The 20036-nt window shown below is 45.6% G+C and overlaps 1 protein-coding gene across 1 annotated transcript in view; it reads left to right on the top strand.

The window, feature by feature from the left end:
* The window catches only part of CRTAC1 (cartilage acidic protein 1), a 502395-nt gene that overhangs the window by 323244 nt on the left and 159115 nt on the right, over positions 1 to 20036 (top strand). The window contains exon 10 of the mRNA XM_061556622.1: positions 18567 to 18735. Coding sequence (XP_061412606.1) covers positions 18567 to 18735 — 169 coding nt within the window. The remainder of the gene's footprint in view (positions 1 to 18566; positions 18736 to 20036) is intronic.

Raw genomic sequence — 20036 nt, 5'->3', positions numbered from 1 at the left:
AGGACATCCCTGTCGCACCCCAAGGTGTACAGGGAAAGGCTCCGACTCCCGGCCACGTAGTTTTACCCGGGCCCGCTCACCATCATGAAGGTCCTTAATGATCGTGAGCAGAGGGTCAGGGACTCCGAAAGCACGAAGAACAACCCAGAGCCCAGGCCTACTGATGGTATCATAGGCCTTGACCAGGTCAATAAAGCAGAGATGTAGGTCTTGTTGGAATTCCCTACACCTCTGCTGTAGCAGACGGACAGAAAATATGGCATCTGTGCAGGACCGCCCTTTCCTGAAACCGCATTGGGGTTCCGCAAGCCTCTCCTCAGCGTGCCTAGCAAGGCGATGTTGAATAATCCTTGCCAGGACCGTTCCCGGCACACTGAGGAGTGAGATGCCCCTGTAGTTGTTACAGTCTGTGCGGTCCCCCTTCTTAAAGAGGGGGACCACCAGGGCATCCTTCCAATCCTGCGGTACCCGTCCAGCGGTCCAGACTGTTGTTATGATGTCATATAGGGCAGTCTGTGCACAAACGCCACCCTCCCTCAGCATTTCGCTTGGGAGATCATCTCTGCCCGGTGCCTTTCCTGGTCTCAGACTCCGGATCGCCTTCAGTACTTCCTCAACAGATGGCACCTCAGCCAGCCACTCACAGGGGGTGACCTCTTCCAATATTTGAGGCACCGCAGCCTCAGCAGGGTTATCCCCACTTTGTGCCATGATGTTTTCCTGGCTGAGAGATTTTCCCTCCCCCAGGACCTCACAGAAATGTTCAGCAAATCTGCAAACCTGTTCCTGGGGGTCGGAGATTGGATCACCGTTTTTTCCCCTAATGATGGTAATAGGTGTGGCGCTGCAGGTTACTTTTTTATGGAGTTAAATAGTGATTTGTGATCGCGGGCCACTGAGGCAGACTCCATCTCCTCAGCAACCCGCGACCACCACCCATCCTTGTAGCGCCTTACGGCTCTCCGAACCTCCGAGCGAAGGCTGCGGTAAACCTCCTCATTCTCTGACGTGGGATGCTGTAGCCGATGAGAGTGGACCTGTCGCTTTTTCTCAATTAACCTGAACACCTCCTCTGTCAGCCAGGGTTTCTGGGGAGGTCTGGACCGCGTACCCAAATCAGCCATTGCAGCTGCATGAGTCACAGTCTTAAACCTCACCCATTTACCCTCAACATCAGGTGGAGTGGGGGACGATGCCAACCCCAGCTGCAAGCGATGATGAAATTCTCGCTTGCAACTTTCATCAGCTAGCTGAGACCAGGCCACTTTTGGTTGTAATGGGGTCCTGGGTGTACACCCACCACCGGAGTGGAAGAATGGCAGGCGCATCTTACAGATGACTAGTCGATGGTCAGAGGGCAGATCAGCTCCACGGTAGGTCCTGGTGTCAAGGACATGGGCTCACATCCGCTGGTCCATCACTATGTAGTCCAGCAGCTGTTCTTGCTTGGACCCGGCATGCATCCATGATGTTGTGTGGATGCGCCGATGCCGGAAGAGCGTGTTGGTAATTACAAGCCCATGGGCTGCACAAAAATCTAGCAGCCTCCTACCGTTGTTATTGAGCTGATCTGGCCCATGCCTTCCAATCACTCCAGACCAGGTGCCAGCATCATGACCAACTCGGGCATTGAAGTCACCCAACAAGATGACTCTGTCCCGAGTGGCCACTTTAGCCAGCACCTGTGACAAGAGGTCATAGAAGGCATCTGACTCATCGGCCTTGCCTGCATCCCTCCACGGATGTTCGTCTTCGGTGGGGGCATAAGTAACCACGACCACCACTCCTCGCCTCCGGTTGATGGGAAGGCGAGCCCAAAGTAGCCTGGGGCTTACAGCTTCCCACACCTCACCGCCACGCTCCCACACCCCCTTCATTCTTTTGTTCAGAAGAAGAGGCACATCCTGTTGTTTGGCAGTCTCCTGCCCCGAGTGGAGAACTGTCCACCCCTCATGGTGGCAGGAGCCAGAGCCGGTCCACCGGACCTCCTGAATGCCACAGAGATCCAGGCGGTACAGGTCCAGCTCCCGACAAAGGAGTGGCAGCCTCTCCTCCGCAGTGAGCGTTCGAACATTCCACGTGGCCATCCGCAATGGTTTTTCGTTGTTTCTGGAGGAGCCCCGAGGGTGAAGATTCAATCTCCTGGCTCCGGCAAATGGGGTTTGTCCAGGAGTCGTCATAAAAGCCTGACCCCCTGGGGCCTCCGGCACAAGCTTATTTGTTACAGGTTTTTGTTTATATCGTAGTTTAGTGGTAATTATTTGAAGGTGGAGGGGTTACCAGCCCCTTGCACCCGTCCAGAGCCCCCGTTTAGCTACTGTGGTGGTCACAGACGCCATGAGGGGAGAGGCCAATGGCCCTCCCCCCACAACACTACCCACGACAATGTTGCACATCCGGCACCGCGAGGAGGTAGGAGGTTGTTTTGCCAGATAACCACTAAACGGCCGCTCCTCTAACACACATAGACACACACATTAAAACATGCATATCTATATTCATACGGGAACGTACACACATTTTTCCTCTGTAAGGAGAGAACATGCCTGAAAGTATGGCTACCACGAAGATGGGATTTTGAGATAACTTCAAGTGCTGGGGCAAGATAAAATTTGGCATCACAGGACCGTGTAGGGTGGTGACTTAGTCGGGAGTCTTCATGCAGCTGGAGATAGGCAACGGCTGATGCTCATTAAACCTTGAATAATCTATTACATTTGGGTGATAAGATGTATGTATTTGCTGTTTGGATATCAAACAGCTGACCTTACCTGTCCGCTGAGATGAAAATTCGAGACAATATCTCCTGACGTCCACCAAGCTGAGCAAATTTCCCACAAGTGCTTCGGTGACGTGCACTGTTTCTATAGTCAAGAGAGCCACTGCCTTGGGATACCATGCGGCATACTCTGTCACTGTCGTAATATAGCGGCGTTTTTGAATGGTCATTGGTAAAAGGTCTCACAGTGTTTATTGCTACATACCGGAATGATGGGTCATTTATGGGCGCTCCCCCATGGGCCTTTTGCCACTTTCCCCTTTGCAACCATCTCTTGACATGAATCACATGATTGACAGTATGTCTGGACCTTCCTCATTCACTCCTAGCCAATAAAAATTGGTCAACACTTGATATATGAGTTTCTTTGCTCCCGTAAAACCCTGTCTTAATGCAATCATTTGCTAATGTCATAACCTGACTCTAATTTGTAGAAGAGCCACCAATTGCCTCACTACCCTACTGTCCTTGACTAAAGGTTATTGTCAAATCCAACAGAGCCCAGCATTCCGAGCAGCTAGCCTACTGACGTGCTTCTGACCTGTAGGGAAATATCCATCCATGCGCACATTTTCAAAGCGAGCGCATGAAACTGCAGAGTGAACCGAATAAACTCTCCGCGACTTCTCAGCGGAACAATTATTCTTCAGATGTGTTCGCACAAACATCCCAGTGCTCGTATGAGCTTATTCGGCAGCTCCACTAGGTTGCTCCTTTCCGAGCCATATCACGACACACGTGTTTGTGTCACGTGTTCTCCAGCGCGACAGAGTCGCTGGCGCCTGTGAGGGTTGCAGTTCACAGCGTGGGCAGCGCAACGTGTGCTCCGTACGCCCACACGCACACACACCGCCAACCTTGGCGGACAGCAGCGCACTTTGTTGTAAACGGAGTTGCCGCAGTCGGGCATGGATTTCGGCCCTGCTTAGACTCCCCTTTCATGCTGCGCAGGCTTAGCGTTGACGCTTAAAACTGTATGCGTATCGCAAGCGCGTTTCACTTATCCTGGAGAATGCATTGATACTCGTCACTTAAATCTTCCTCACGTTCATATTTTATCGAGCACTTAAGCCAATTTCATTACTGCACTCAGAGTACATAATATTCATCAATTCTTATACATTTCAGATAGGATTGTTAAATCTAAGTGTGTGCAACCCTGCCACACTACTAAGAGTGATGATTCACATCTCCATTCACATACATTACTGCGGCCTTACATTACTAAATGCACACTTCACCACTTCAAGTAAAAATAAAAAATATTCTTATACAATTTAACACGTAGGCTTTCGCATCCAATAGTATCCATAATAGAGGTTTTGGGTTAGATCACGTAAATATAAATGTATCGTTAAACCCGCCACCAATTCGTGAGGTTTTTCACGTAAACAAAACATGGAAACAATTATTATACAGTCCTAGTGTATAATACCTACAACTTCCATGTGACACCCACTACCGGAACTCATTTTTTGTCTTTTGATCATTCTGATTTTCCGCACGTTATAAAAACGAGGCTCGCAACTGGGCGGCTGTGGTGGGTGAGCCGATCAGTGGCTCGCTCCTGCCGCTTAAGCCACGGCTTTCTTTTGCTGCGCGGTAAAACGCCACGCGTCGAGAACTAAACACGACTCCCTATACCTGTCACAGCCGTTTCCTCATTAAAATCATTTCGAACATCACCTGGGGGTGGTTCCCATTGTGCCTCGTTGGCCATGCACCCTATCATCGCATTCATATTTAATATATCCCTGCCAGCAAATAATCACTCAGTATACATCGCGAGCTCAAAATCTACACCCCTCGTGATATTTCGTACGTGCTCTCAAAGTGTTTGCGAATTTCGCACATCGGTTGTGTTCAATGAAGACGGAGGATATTACAACGCGGTGATGTGCGTTGATGTGCAGTTGTGCCGATTACTGAAATTCCTGCGCGCGGATGGGTTTTTGTTTTATTGATGCCAGACGAATGTGTTGCTGTGAAGGGAACACTTGGACACTCGTATTGTTTATATGCCTGTTTTTGAATTCCACACTCTGGCCTGTAGTGTGTAGAGTGTAGAAGGTGATGATCTTTTTACATCTCTCATTGTCCATCTTTGCAGCGCGTGATTATTTTTGCTCCGACGACATGAAAAAGGATACCCTGACAGTTATAACTGTCATCGAGAAGCCTTAGATGTGCGCCTCGCCTTCATCTTCTCCTCTCCCTCTATCCAGTGTCTTCATTTGCAATTTGCATTATCTTCTTCCCCTCACTTCCTCCTGTTTCTGACCTCCTCCTTTACCTCAAAGCAAATCTATATTCTTCCTCATGATGCCATAATGTGCATGTGTCTCCCGTCTGTGCACGGTGTCTTGAGACGCACTCGCATTTAAACACTTCACAAATCCAAGCTGCAATGTAGTTTTCTCGCTGTCTTATGGTGTCCATCACCCCACTCCACAAAGAAAGTATTTGTCCTTGTAGCACAAACAAAATATATCTCCTTTGTTTGTGCTGTCATACAGGCACACAGACACTGAATCCAAATACCATTGCATCGTTCTCATATGGTATTGTACTTAATAGATCAAAGGTGTTCATGCTTTATTCCATTTGAGTAAATGTAACGCATGTTAAGGCAATGCAACAGGAGTGCGTTTGGTACTGAGCATGGAGCTAACCCGTGCATGTTCTCGTTGGCGGTGAGTATAACGCGAAGTTAATTATTCTAGTTTATTACTTTTATCCTTCTGCTTTACCAGACTGTTGTCGTTATCCCAGCGTTATTCCAGTTGTGCTATCGATGTCATGAGACGCGTTTATAATTATCAATCGAAACTCTCGTGAAGCAGTGCATCACGTGGAAGGGAATTTCACAGCTCACTTCAAGGGTCCTGTTATCCACACGAAGGGCGCTGCACTACCCCATATGCCCTGCTGGAGAAATGTTTGTCATTTGCAAATCGTATCAATATTTTTTGTCTCGTGCCTGGAAGTTTGCCAAATTGAGTTTTGTTTTTGATTGCTATGGGATTTTTTTTTTACGTGGTCAGGTGAACAGGGTGAGACGATCAGCTCGCTGCGCTTGAGACCGTAGTTAATCGGGGGTGTCTGCCTGGATTTGAACTCAGAATGTTAGCAGCGCTGGCTCTGTGCTCTGAACCTGAATTCAATCAGCCACCTCTCCATGTAAAATTTCCTTCAGTTGCTTTCAAGATATAAGATCAACCCCATCCATAATCACAGCAAAAGCTACTTGGTGACGTCGCCTGCAAAACTGGCTCTCCCTGCAAGGACTTGTGAGATGTCCAGACACCTCGCAAACACCAACGCTCGGCGCTTTTGCCAATAATCCAGCACAATGCAGCAGTGGTGAATGAAGGCGTGTAGTCGCTCATTTACACTTTCCCTTCATTAATTAGCCCATTGCATTGTGAGCTGCCTTCCTTGTGGATAACCAACACAATCACCTTCTTGTTTCTTTCGGCAAAGTCACGTAGAAGGGAAGTAATACAATAATAAATAATAAAACATAATAGAATAATTCTCACGACGTTTCGGCTACAACGCAAGCAGCCGTCTTCAGGTGAAGAATGAAACACTGCCAAGCTTGGAGCGTAAATATAAGCTGGGTTGGAGGTAGAAGAAGAGCGCCTTGACAAACGAATTTGCATATCAAGAGGAATTTAGCATATTTATGGGAAATGCGTAGGAGGTGGGCGGGGGGGTTTCAAAGTCATATTATGCCTATGCATTATGCAGGATTAGCAGCATCAAAGGGAGGGGGTAGGGGGTAGCATTAACAAAGGGAGGGAATGTTAATAGTATGTAGAAGCAACGAAACATGTCAATGGGAGAGCGGTGGTAGGAGACCCGCAGCGGAGCAAATAATGCATTCCCTGTGGAGAACACAAGATACACAGTCAATGCCAGTGAGTGGACTGCGGTCTGAAAGTCACCGTAAACGTGAACAACAATCAGTTAAGATCCGAAATGGTTTATTACGTCCTTCCAATGATTGCTGAGCCAGAATCCATCTTCTCGGCTGAAATTGTCTCTGTGTTTGTATATGTGGATCGCCTAATGAACGAATCTCTCATGGTAGCCAGATGGCTTGCAGCGAACCTCTGTCTTGGAGAAGTCAATGTCATGTGAGCCCACTGAATTGTAACAGTGATCTGCCACGGCTGAGGTGTTTGTCCTACCGTGTTTCAGGTCTGCTTTATGTTCACGGATGCGGTACGAGACATGTCGTTTGGTTTCTCCAATGTAGCTGCTACCACAGAGGCAACTTAGTTTGTAGACGCCAGGGTACTCTATGTCTGGAACCACGTCTTTTACAGAAGGGACCAGATCACGGATTTTATGTACTGTGTTGAATCGGACCTGGATCTTGTGTTTAATCAGGATTTTGGAGATCTTTTTTGTGACCCCAGCAATGTAGGGTAAGGTGATGGTTTTGAAAGGCTCCTCAACAGGATCCTTCTTGATGGTTGGAGTGATGGCTTTTCTGATTGTGTAGTCGGAGTAACCATTAGCCTTAAAAGCTTGGCGTACGTGTTTGAGGTCACTGGCAATGTGTTCCTGGTCGGAGATGCATTGGGCTCTATGGTATAGAGTCTTGATGAGGGAGTTCTTTTGGGATGGATGGTGGTGGGAATCCGGTTTTAGGTAAGCGTCCGTATGGGTGGCTTTCCTGTAGACAGAATGGCTCATTGAACCATCAGGTGTCCTTTTAATTAGGACATCCAAAAAGGGTAGCTTGCCATCTTTTTCAACTTCCATGGTGAATCTGATGGCTGGGTGTATGGAATTGATGTGGTCGAGGAATTGGTCTAGAGCAGGCCGGCCATGTGGCCAGATGACAAAAGTGTCATCTACGTACCTCTTCACCTGAAGACGGCTGCTTGCGTTGTAGCCGAAACATCGTGATAATTATTTTATTATGTTTTATTTTGTATTATTTTATTACTTCCCTTCTACGTGACTTTACCGAAAGAACCAAGAAGATGAATCCCTGCAGTCACGAAAGCTTTAAATTGAAATTCAACACAATCACCTCACAGCCAAAGCAACCCCAAAAAGGGGGGAGGGGTGCAATTAATTGCGGTGGATGTTGGTAGAAGCAGCTGGTATTGGTGTTTGTGAGGAGTGTGAACGCCTCACATGTTGGACGTCCTTGCAAGGAAAGTCTGTTTTGCAGCTGATCTCTCAGCAGGATTTTAAAGATACCATCGTTGGCGATATCCCATTTTACACTGGTGAGTTTTTTTTCATGATATATTGTGTGGATATGCTTTGTTGTAAGCTTGGCACATTCACATCAGTTTGGCCACTTGAGAAAATCAAACCTGCATGGCCTGCAGAGAGCTATTAACGTGCAATCGGTTGTTGTCTGCTGCAACTAGATGCAAAACATAACATTTATTTTCCTGTGCCCTTGAGAAGGAGTAGGCACTTGCATGACTGCGTACGAGCTCAAACACACAATCAAAATAAAGGACTGCCAATGCTTAAAAAAAACATCTCAATATGGGCTTGGATTTGAAAGGGTGAACAGATGCACAGTTGCCCAAAACACCTGCGTCCCTCCGATTGAACAAACGTATATACACTGAATAAAACAGTGGTGACATTTTGATCTGAATGCACAGAGCTTGGGCGTTGGTGCCCCCTGTAAGGGTACATGTGTGCGTGTGTCTGTGAAAGAGAGTGCCGGGCAGATGGGAAGCTCAGTGGGAAAGAAAATGTAAGCACAATGTAATAGTGGTGTGCTTGGCACCTGTGTAGGTGGGTCTGTTTCAATTCCACACTCTAGCAAAGAACAATTAAAATGTATTCCTCTCCGGTGGCTACAGATGGTTCCCGTGTGAAATACACTTGATGGCTTCTGTTTTACTGCCTATGGACATTAGTTTACTGCACAAGACTACCCTGCGATTGTGATATTGACAATTTGCAAACAAATTTTAATAGCTGACGAGGTGACTCCATAGAGGGAACGTTATGAAAGCTATAGGAAGGCACACTGGCTGAGAAATGGGAGATGTCCAACAATTCCATCATTCTGTTAAACATACTGAGCCACGCTTTGCAATAGCAATTGCATCATAAATCACGGAACAGTGGAGAGGCGATTGAGACCAGGTGTCTCTTTTGAAACAGACCAGAGTGGAATTACAATGTATAGCCTTGCTACATGGGATGCAGCATGTAACTGTGCAAAGTAACATTACGAAACAAATGTGGATAAAATAACAGATGAAAGATTAGAATATTTACTACAAATACTCTGGAACATTTAATAAACCGGTTAAAATATTTAAATGTATTCAATTATGAAATAATTTGAGTCCTTTAAGTAATCGTTTTACATTTCTGCTCAAGCATCGTAACATTTTGAAAAGTTGCTGGTGTTCACAGTGCTTGATTAAGGGTCCTTGACACTTGACCTTCACGGGGCTCTAAACACTTACCAGCTGATGTTAAGAAGGCTCTAATTGTTCCCATCCCCATATAAAACCTACGCTCCTGCTCACAGTCTCTACGTGAGTGGGGTAGTGAGCCCAATCTTCTCTCCTTCCCAGAATCGAGGAGTTCAAACTTAGTTCCATCGGCGCAGTGGTGGCAAGATGTTAAGTCCCTCGCCTCGTATGCAGGAGGTCGTGGGTCCGATCCCGACCCTGACGCCTGCTGTATATTTGGAGTTTGCATGTTCTCCCTGTGGTTGCATGGATTTTTCTCCGGATCCTCCGGTTTTTCCCTCTACATTTAGAAACTTGAATTCAGAGTATTTGGCTGCTATAAATGTCCACGTGATAAGCCACTTCGTTGGGCTTTTATTTATTACCATGTTTCTTTGGAATAAGCTATATCGTTCAGTGGACCTTACCTGGAAAAATAAAAATAGTTTATAGGAGAATAGGTTTTCCCCTTTTTTCTGGCAAACAAAACAGGTGTTAAGATGTTAAAACAATAAACTGAAACCTTTTACAAGGAATCATGTCTGCAATAACCACAATACTTATGTTCAGAATGCAAAAAAACATACTCTGATAATATATGCATTGTCTTTGAAACGGTGTTAGACCAGAGGACGCCAAAAGGCCTTTTGGTGTCCTCTGGTCTAACACCGTTTTGAGACGAGGCTGAAAAGAAAGCTGTCTCTGGTGTGGACCAATCAGTTTCAAAGACAATGCATATGTAGTCGAATAGCGCGCGTGGGGTTTTCAAGCGGTGTGCACGCATGTGCAAGTTACGAACAGTGAGGTCGCATCGGGACGAACAGGTGCAGTGAGAGAGAGCAACGGAAAGGAAACAGCCAATTCAGATGCATAGCAGTGATTGACTGGCTGCAAATTCAGGCGCGGAACAGGCGCCAGGTTGACGGGAGAATGAGGCGATAACGGCGGAAGTCACGAGCGTGAGGCGACGAGAGGTCGCCAGCTTAATGAATGAGGAGTTAATGAGGAGGGGGATATATACAGGAGAGTGAGAGAGAGAACAAGCTAACAGTGGAGAGGCTAGGAGAGTGAGAGAGAGAACAGGCTAGCAGCGGAGAGGCTAGGAGAGTGAGAGAACAGGCTAGCAATGGAGAGGCTAGGGGAGTGAGAGATAAGGCAAGCAGTGGAGAAGCTGAGAGAGAGAGGGAGGGCGGAGCGAGGCGGGCGAGCACCGCAAGCGGGAAAATCACGACGGAGTTGTGGGCAGTCGAACGCGAGGAGTTCTGTTCAATAAAGAGTGACACAGGAGAAAACAAAGAAGTTGTCCGCTTGAAATAACCACAAGTATTGTGGTTAATGCAGACATGATTCTTTGTTAAAAGTTTTAGGTTTGTGTTTTTACATCTTAACACCTGTTTTGTTGGCAGAAAAAAGGGGAAAACCTATTATCATATTTTGGTACTGGCAAAGTAGTTTGTAGGTTTAGTTTATTATGGTTCCTGCTCTTGTCAAATAAAAAATGCTCAAATGGTAAAATCTGTAGGCTTGATACTTGCCCAACCAGCAGAGAGAGGGATGGAGGAAAGAATACTCGTCACAATTTTTTGGCTTGTACATAAAATGTTGCTGCAGATCACCCAATTCTGGCCACATTCACCTCCCCTGGAGCACTTCCCAAAGCTTCTGAGTTATAGCATTACATATAATTTATTCGTCTGACTCCACCATAGTCTTATTTCTGTCTTGTTTCTGTACAAAGCTCGATCATTTCTAATTTTGTCGAACTGCACGATCCCAAATCGAAGTTCTTCTCGTTTGGAGAAAGACAAAATCTGCTCTTGGAATAAAAAAATAACAACCTTTTTTGGTGTTAAATTACTACATTGAGATCTACAGGGTGGCCATAACTCCCTATCTATTTTATTTAACTAATCTATATATATAAAGGGGAAAATTGTGAATATGTGTATCTGTTTCAAATGTTTAGCATACTTCCCGACATGCAACAAACTTGAAATTTGGCATGTGGGTAGCTTCCAGACTGTACACAATGCAAAAGTATAAAAATAGACTTTTGTATTTTGGAGGGCGGAGGGGGTGCAATAATGTATATAATATATTGCACGGCAAGTGAGCGATGACGTCACACCTGTCATGTGACCTGCATGTGGCAGCGTTACACAGTGTGCCTGCTGACGTCACGCATCTCCCCCCCCCCCAACCATCCGCGTAGGTCGTGTATCCCGCACAAATGCACGGCTGGGGGAAGGGAAATAATGGATATAATATACTAGGCTACAAACTTTAAATTTGGCATGTGGCTAGCTTCCATACTGTACACAATGTAAAAAGTATAAAAATATACTTTTTAAATTTTTTTTGGGGGGGGAGAAATAATATAATATATTGCACTATCTTGATTTGAAGCTTTCGTGACTGCAGGAATACATACTCTTTGCAAGTCTTTGGTTCTTTCGGTAAAGTCACGTAGGTATAAAATAAAATAAATCACGACGTTTCAGGCACAACACAAGCGAAGCATGATCTGCTGCTGAGGCAGACTGTTTTAAAAGGTTTGAATTGAGTGTAGCCCAAGGGTCATAAAGTCGTGGGCGGGGCTAGTGATGTTAATGTGAGAAATTAGCATGCAAATGTAAGAACGAAGAGTGGCCTCCTCGACGAGGGCACAGAAGAATTCCCTCATCAAAACACTACACCAAAGGGCCTTTGCATCTTCGACCAGCACCACCTAGCCAGTGAGTTGGAACACGTACACCAAGTCCTCAGGATGAACGGATACTCAGACCGTACAATCCGCAAAGCGTTGTCTACCCAGCTACGGGGAGACAACCATCTGAGGATCCAACCAAAACCATCACTTTACCATACATAGCAGGGGTTACCAAAAAGATTTCCAAAATCTTAAACAAACACAAGATCCAGGTTTGTTTCAACACAGTACACAAAATCCATGATTTGATCCCATCTGTAAAGGATGTGATTCCTGGCATGCAATACCCTGGTATCTACAAACTGAGTTGTGGTTGCGGTAGCAGTTACATTGGAGAAACGAAACAACATGCAACATGTCTCAGGTCGCGTTCGTGAACACAAGGCAGATCTGAAACACAGTAGGACTAATACCTCTGCCGTTGTTGATCATTGTTTTCATGCTGTGGGCTCACACGAAATTTTTTCTCCAAGACGAAGGTACTCTGCACAGAGAGAGAGAGAGAGTCACAAAGAGTCGGAAGTAACAGCTGACATAGACAGGTAGGATGGAAATATCATAGTCAGTTAAGACTTTACCTGGTTAATAACGTCCTTCCAATGATTGCTCAGTTTGTACCCATCTTCTCGGTTGAAGTTGTGTCTGTGTTTATATATCTGGATGGCTTCATGAACAAATCTCTGAAGATGGGTTTGCAGAGTACCTTCGTTTTAGAAAAATCTATTTCGTGTGAACCCACAGCATTAAAACAATGATCAGCAACGGCAGAGGTATTTGTCCTACTGTGTTTCAGATCTGCCTTGTGTTCACGAACGCGGTCCGAAACATGTCGTTTCGTTTCCCCAATGTAACTGCTACCGCAACCACAACTCAGTTTGTAGACACCAGTGTATTGCATGTCAGGAATCACATCCTTTACAGATGGGATCAAATCACGGATTTTGCGTACTGTGTGGAAACGAACCTGGATCTTGTGTTTGTTTAAGATTTTGGAAATCTTTTTGGTAACCCATGCTATGTATGGTAAAGTGATTGTTTTGGTTGGATCCTCAGAAGGTTGTCTCAACATTGCTGGGGAGACAGCTTTGCGGATTGTACGGTCAGAGGTACCGTTGATCCTGAGGGCTTGGTGTACGTGCTCCAACAATCTGGCTAGGTGGTGCTGGTCGGAGATGCAACGGGCCCTTTGGTGCAGTGTTTTGATGAGGGAATTCTTCTGGGCTGGACGGTGGTGGGAGTCAGGCTTTAGATAGGCATTCGTGTGGGTGGTTTTCCTGTAGACAGAGTGTCCCAACAAGCCATCAGGTCACTTCTCGATCAAAACATCCAGGAATGGTAGCTTGTCATCCTTTTCCACTTCCATGGTGAATTTGATAGACGGGTGTATGGAATTGATGTGGTTGAGAAATTGGTTCAGTGCTGGCAGGCCATGTGGCCAGATGACGAACCTGTCATCTACGTATCTCTTCCACAAGGAAAGACGTAGGGTGGATGTCTGGATGGCATCTGTCTCAAATTTCTCCATGAAAACATTCGCTACCACTGGTGATGAGGGAGAACCCATAGGGGTACCTTCATTTAGTTTGTAGAATGTTCCATTCCAGATGAAGTAAGTGTTGGTAAGGCAGTGCCTCACCAAAGTTGGTACATCAGGATTCAGTCCCTGTTGGACCAAGTCTTCAATGATTGCTATGGTGTCAGGTATAGGTACCTTGGTGAACACAGAGACTAGATCGAAGCTGAGAAGCAAATCATCTGGAGACAGTGAAATGTCCTTGATTAGAGAAACCAAGTGAGCTGAATTAAGTACTGCTGAGGTGGTCTTTCCCGTGAATGGAAGCAGGTTCTCAGACAGAAATCGGGCCAGTTTGTAGGTAGGTGAGTTGAGCAATCATTGGAAGGACATTATTAACCAGGTAAAGTCTTAACTGACTGTGATTTTTCCATCCTACCTGCCTATATCAGCTTTTATTTCCGACTCTCTGTGGCTCTTTCTCTCTCTCTCTGTGCCTCTCTCTTAGATCTCAGTGACTCAAGTGCTGCTGCAGAGTCACTTTTCTGCCCTGCCCCCTCTCTCCCCCCTTCTCCCCCCCCCCCCCCTCCAGCAGATCTCTTGGATTGCACTTTCATGCTCACATTTCCTGTCGATTGCACTCTCATGCTCACATGCCCTTTGGATTGCACTCTCATGCTCACATGCCCTTTGGATTGCACTCTCATGCTCACATGTCCTTTGGATTGTACTCTCATGGTGCTAATCTCTCATTAACACTGTTGTTGTGCCCATATGCGGGGATGATACTCTTAAGCGGTGACGGAAGCTCATTTCATGCTAATCTATCTCCCTAATCTTTCTCTCCCTAATCTTCCCCATTAACACAACTGACGTGTTTGCGTCCGGGGATGGAATTCCTCTCCAGCTCAGACCCTGCTTGCTTGCCAGCTCTCTCGCTGGTTCAGTAGTTCCACTGCTGGATTATTTTTTTCGCCTGAGGACGACCGCTTGTGTTGTGATCGAAACGTCGTGATATATTATTTTTTGTTTTATTTTATTTTTCTACCTACGTGACTTTACCGAAAGAACCAAAGAGTATGGATTCCTGCAGTCACGAAAGCTTCAAATAAAATATACCTCTGCTAATGATTTACCATACATTGCTTTGATTTCAATAAAATAGATAGGGACTTTCATCTCAGATGGTAGCATCACGACTGATGTGAGGTCACGAGTCAATGCGGCATGGATGAAGTGGAGGCAAGTCACCGGAGTCCTCTGTGATCGGAAAATGCCAGATAGGCTGAAGGGAAAAATTTACAAGACCATCGTCTGACCGGTGGCACTCTATGGATCCGAGTGCTGGCCAGCCACAAGCTCTCCACACCATGGAGATGAGGATGCTCAGATGGAGCCTCGGACTCACTCGATGGGATCGTGTCATGAACGAAGACTGTTCGGAAGCGACTTGGTGTGGCCCCCATTGCGGACAAGATGCTTGAGGCAAGGCTTCGGTGGTACGGCCATGTGATGCGAAGTGAAGAGTCATCAGTGGCCAAGACTGCCATGCGTATTGAGCCAGAGTGCCGCCGTCCACGTGGACGTCCGAAGAAGCGATGGATGGATCGAATAAAGGAAGACATAAGACGGTCAACGCATCCCCTGAAGATGCCCTGGACCGAGCCAAATGGAGAAGACAATGCCGAAAAGCGGACCCTGCGCCACAGCGGGAACAACGCTAGGAAGAAGAAGAAGATAGGGACTTTATAGGACACCCTGTATAATTATAAATATGTTATTTATCTTATCAGCCCATAATATTTGGTATCAACTTTTATCCTTGGCTCTCCATTACACCTCACATTTCTAGGACCATATAACCCATCACCTCTCTCTGCACAATATTTCCCACAACCAACAATGTTTGACTCCATCTGCCGCTGAAAGCCTTACACATGCCTTTGCTGCCGCTCACCTTGACAATTTAAATGCTCTAATGCACGGCCTTTGGAAACCCCCTCATTCCCTCACTGGGTCACGTGTCAAAGCCGAACTTGCCAATTCCATAAATAGAAGTTCCCACTAAGATGCACTGCCAGCCAGATCTCGTAAAATATATAACATTGTAATCAAATACAACTCTACATATGGGCTCTGCAATTGTGGTGCAGTCTTTTACTAAGTCGTACAGTCTATAGCCTCCAGAATCCCCCCTCTACTCCCTCGCCGCTCGTGCTCCATCCTAACCAGACTGAACAGCCAATCGCCAAAAACGTTGCGGTCTCTGTAATGCAGTGCATCCTGTAGCCCAGCTTCTGTATCCTGGGATTGGAAAAACAGTCCAAGCAGCTGCCTAGCTGCATTGCGTCTGTCAGTGTTTAGGCTAGGCGACTCGTTAAAATATAACTTTACAGTTTAAAACGTTTCTACCAAAGAAGGAGGAGCAGCAGCATGGTGACAATGATTTTTTTTTCACTTGGGGCGGGAGGTCGTGAGCATCTCCTCTATCACTGCTTGCGGTGCCTGTGAAAATGTGCCGCGGTGGCGAGATATTAACTTCCTCTCGTCGTATTCAGGAGTTTATGGGTATGATCACAATTCCGACCATGATGCCTGTATATTTGGAGTTTGTATGTTTTCCCCGTGGTCGCATAGATTTTTCTCCGGATCCTCCGGTGTTTCCCTCCACATCTAGAAACTTGCATCTCGAGTATTTGGCTGCTATACATTTTCACGCGATAAACTACTTCGTTGAGCTATCATTTATGGCCAGGCCGCTTCTGAAAAAGAGCTATATGGTTCAGTGGGCCTTACCTGGTAAAATAAAAAATGTTTTTTTTAAAGACCGGCCTGCACACCTGCGGCAACCGCCACATTGGCAAGGAAGTCCGTCCTCACTCCTGCTGTGAAAATGCTGGCACCAAATCCAAGTTCGGTGCCAAATAGCAAGACCCCCAGGCTTCCTATGTTGCAGCTGTGGGGTGGCCCCTAGCCAAGAGAGAGAAGCGAAAATTGCCCTTGTGTTTCTAAAAATAATAATACTACTTCCACTGTCTTAGTGTGGGCATGAATGAGACAAATGTCCAGATTAGGTGGCCCTGCTTGGCTGGTTGGCGAGTGTGTACACCCCAGCGGCCAGATGGTTGCCCGTACATCGCTTTGCTGCTGCCACTGTCCAAATCCGCCCTGGTGCCTTTAGGTGAGTCCCTGCTGTCCCAGCTAAAGGGGCCTAAAAAAAACTAAAGCTATGAACTATTTTTATTTTATATTTTTTTAACTATAAAACGAATTTTATTTTACTAGGTAAGGCCCACTGAGCTATGCAGCTCTTTTTCAGAAGCGCCTGGCTATCACAAATTATAGCTCAACGAAGTGGCTTATCTTGTCAAAATTTCTAGCAGCCAAATACTCTCAACGCATTGTTGATTCTAAATTTGGAGGGAAAAACCGGAGGACCCGGAGAAAAATCCACGTGGCCACAGGGAGAGGGAGAGATCATGCAAACTCCAAATATATAGACGTCAGGGTGGGATTGAATCCACGACCTCCTGAATACCAGGTGAGGTAGTTCACATCTCGCCACCGGGACATCCTTTGGAGTTTGCTGACTAACATCTCCCGGGAGGCCCTAGGCAGGTTGAGCCCCCCACCCCCACTTGCAGCAGCCCCTCCTGGCGACGAGTTTAGGGTTGTACCTTGTCCTGGTTTTCCCAGCATCATCTTCTTTTTGAAGGTGCTGTCCTGGGAAATCTCTAAATCTTCCCGGGGAAAATAAAAGTCCCAGTTTTTTGTCAGTTGTGTGATATTACACCACTTAAGACAAATCACGTACAAGTCGTTCTCCCCTCTTGTGCTATTGTCAAATATATTTCTTCCCATGCTTAGCCCAGTTTTGTGTACCTCGCGTGGCAACACTAGAGGAGGTACACAAAATAAAATGGGCAATAAAGTAATTTTTACGCAAAGTCAAAATTTTCCACTATGAAAACATTGTCCATGTACGTTCAAATGCAACACAATCTGGATATATCACGGAAAATGTCAACATCTGATGTGTATTTTTAAAACCGTACTGAAATAAAACTCTTCAATAACCAGATAAACATCCATCTCTCCACATGCAAAATTAAATACCTCTATTCCATATGCCTCTGGCACGTCCAGACTAATGTTATCCAGCAGCATTTGTTTCGGCAAGCATGCTCTGGTTGTTTCTACCTTCTGGTTCTCATCAGCAGTCGGATATGTTAACCAAATACTGCCGGGCATGCCGTTATTGCAGGCAAGTACACTGCACCAAAATTTGCGCAGCCTGTTGGGGACTATTCTAACACTAGCGTATAAAGCCCATTTGCAGACTCTTTGTCATTTATCTCATCTTCCAGAATCATGGTACTGTAAATTAAACTTTGATCTAGACATAGGAAATATCTGAACATTTTTCTCAGCTGCTCTGCTGTAAATGTTAATACGTAACATTCCACATCTTCATCAACACTGTGGCCTTAAAAGGAAAACAAATCTATAAAAGGTGACGTTTCAGGCAATCGCCCTTCATAACACATTGATCAAAATGTCTTCTATTATATAGTTTCCCTATTAAAACCACACGCAGCGTTATTGACTAATTTGTAAAGTGTTTCGTTATTTGTGCTTGTGCCACCCCTACCAATGCATTATCACCAAATATTTTGTTTAGAAATGTATACCGCATTTGAAACCCAAACGTCGCACCCCCTGCCTTTAACATTCCTCTTCCTCCTCAAAGACACCAGTGGTGAAACCATCAACTGCACAAGAACATCAACAGGCTGATGCACATCTCCATGAATGGAATATTAAGATAAACCACAGTGCAATTGTGGCCATGCAACCAAAACTATGGACTGTAAATCATTAGTCTACGCTCCCTTCAACAGAGGAGGAATGGCAAAACTACACGATCTCTCTCCTGAAGCCCTCTCATCGTGTGAGCAGAGCTTGACATTTGAATTAGTTCCTGAACATATGGACGTGCGCAATAATACAATGCTGTATAAATAGGCCTTCTCATGCCACAGTACAACAGGTGTGCACGTGACAAGTCTACATTATTATTATTACGACTGTTGTGGTTGTCTTTTGCAGAGCACAGGCAATGGCTGGCTGCGCGTGGTGCCACGCACGCGGTTCGGGGCATTCGCCCGTGGTGCCAAGGTGGTGCTGTACACAGCGCAGAGCGGCCCTCAGCTGCGCGTCATCGACGGCGGCTCTGGATATCTGTGCCAGATGGAGCCCGTTGCACACTTCGGCCTGGGTCAGTTTCATGTGGTGATTGACCGGCCTCCTGACCACGTTCTCCACCGGAAATGGGCGCGGTGGTGACGAGATGTTGTCTATCTCGCCTGGTATGCAGGAGGTCGTGAGTTCGATCCCGACCCTGACGCCTGTATATTTAGAGTTTGCATGTCTCTATCCCCGTGGTCACGTGGATTTTTCTCTGTGTTCTCTGGTTTTTCCCTCCACCTGCGTTTCGACTATTTGGCTGCTATAAATGTCCACATGATAAGCCACTTCATTGAGTTACTCTTTGCGGCCAGGTCGCTTTTAAAAAAGAGCTGTTTTGCTCAGTGGGCCTTACCTGGTAGAATAAAACATAGTTTAGTTTAGATATATCCAGTCATGGAAATGTAGGCATTTTAGAATCTAAAATCAATAAGCTGCATGTGGGCATTGCTTGAGAATAGCATGGAATTCCTCTTTGCCACATCGATTTGAAGTTCATCACATGCCGAGAGGAGAATGTTTGGAAAAGAGGAATTTCTCTCTTGCTTTGTTTGGCTGCGTCAGGCAGATGAGGGTGTGTGACAACATTTGTCTTTATACTTATGTGGTCTAGCCCAAAAAACTATTACGAATCATAATATTGATCGTTAAAACCTACGTATTAAATTAAGACATTCGGTAAAAATATTGTTTAAATATTGGGAGTGTTTTGTACCTGAAATGTACCTTGCCCATGCATCTGGCCTCACGCAGTGCATTAACATCTATTCCTTTAAAATGATTTAATCCACAAATATCCCTTTTATTACCATACTCTTGTCAATCTCCTCAGTAATCCATAATTACATATCCAACTGAAAGATGGCATTTCAAAATTAATCTTAACAAACTTGAATTACAATTCTCACATCCGTCTCTCTGAATAAACAATATGCCTCCCTCCAAGCCTTCAGAGGTAAATTAATCTTTATGAGGCAGACAGCTAAAAAATCTTAAAAACAAAGAACTCACATCTGGACAGTAAGCATCAACTTGTCCACAAGAAAGGTAAGGCCTTACCTTACCACAAAGAACACTAGAAAATCAAAGTGCACACGACAATCCTAAACCCAATCAACTGTGCCAGCTCAATGAAAGTGCTCTGATTGCTATTAAGTGCAAATAACCAAGAGTCTACGATGACTCTTCCCAATCTAGCAAAGAGCCCAGCTGCTACACCAAGTCCCATAAACTTAAATCCCATCTTGCAATTATATGTGATTTTATCTTTGTCGCATGGTAAGCAAGAGATTGGAGGGTTGCTATAAATAGCCACAGGATGAGCCACTTTGT

This window comes from Lethenteron reissneri, chromosome 22 (genome assembly GCF_015708825.2).
Source record: "Lethenteron reissneri isolate LAM-NWPU_2019-01 chromosome 22, ASM1570882v1, whole genome shotgun sequence".
In the NCBI taxonomy this organism is placed as follows: Eukaryota; Metazoa; Chordata; class Hyperoartia; order Petromyzontiformes; family Petromyzontidae; genus Lethenteron; species Lethenteron reissneri.
The sequence above is the reverse complement of the archived record's forward strand: the minus strand, read 5'-3'. Positions and strand labels throughout refer to the sequence as shown.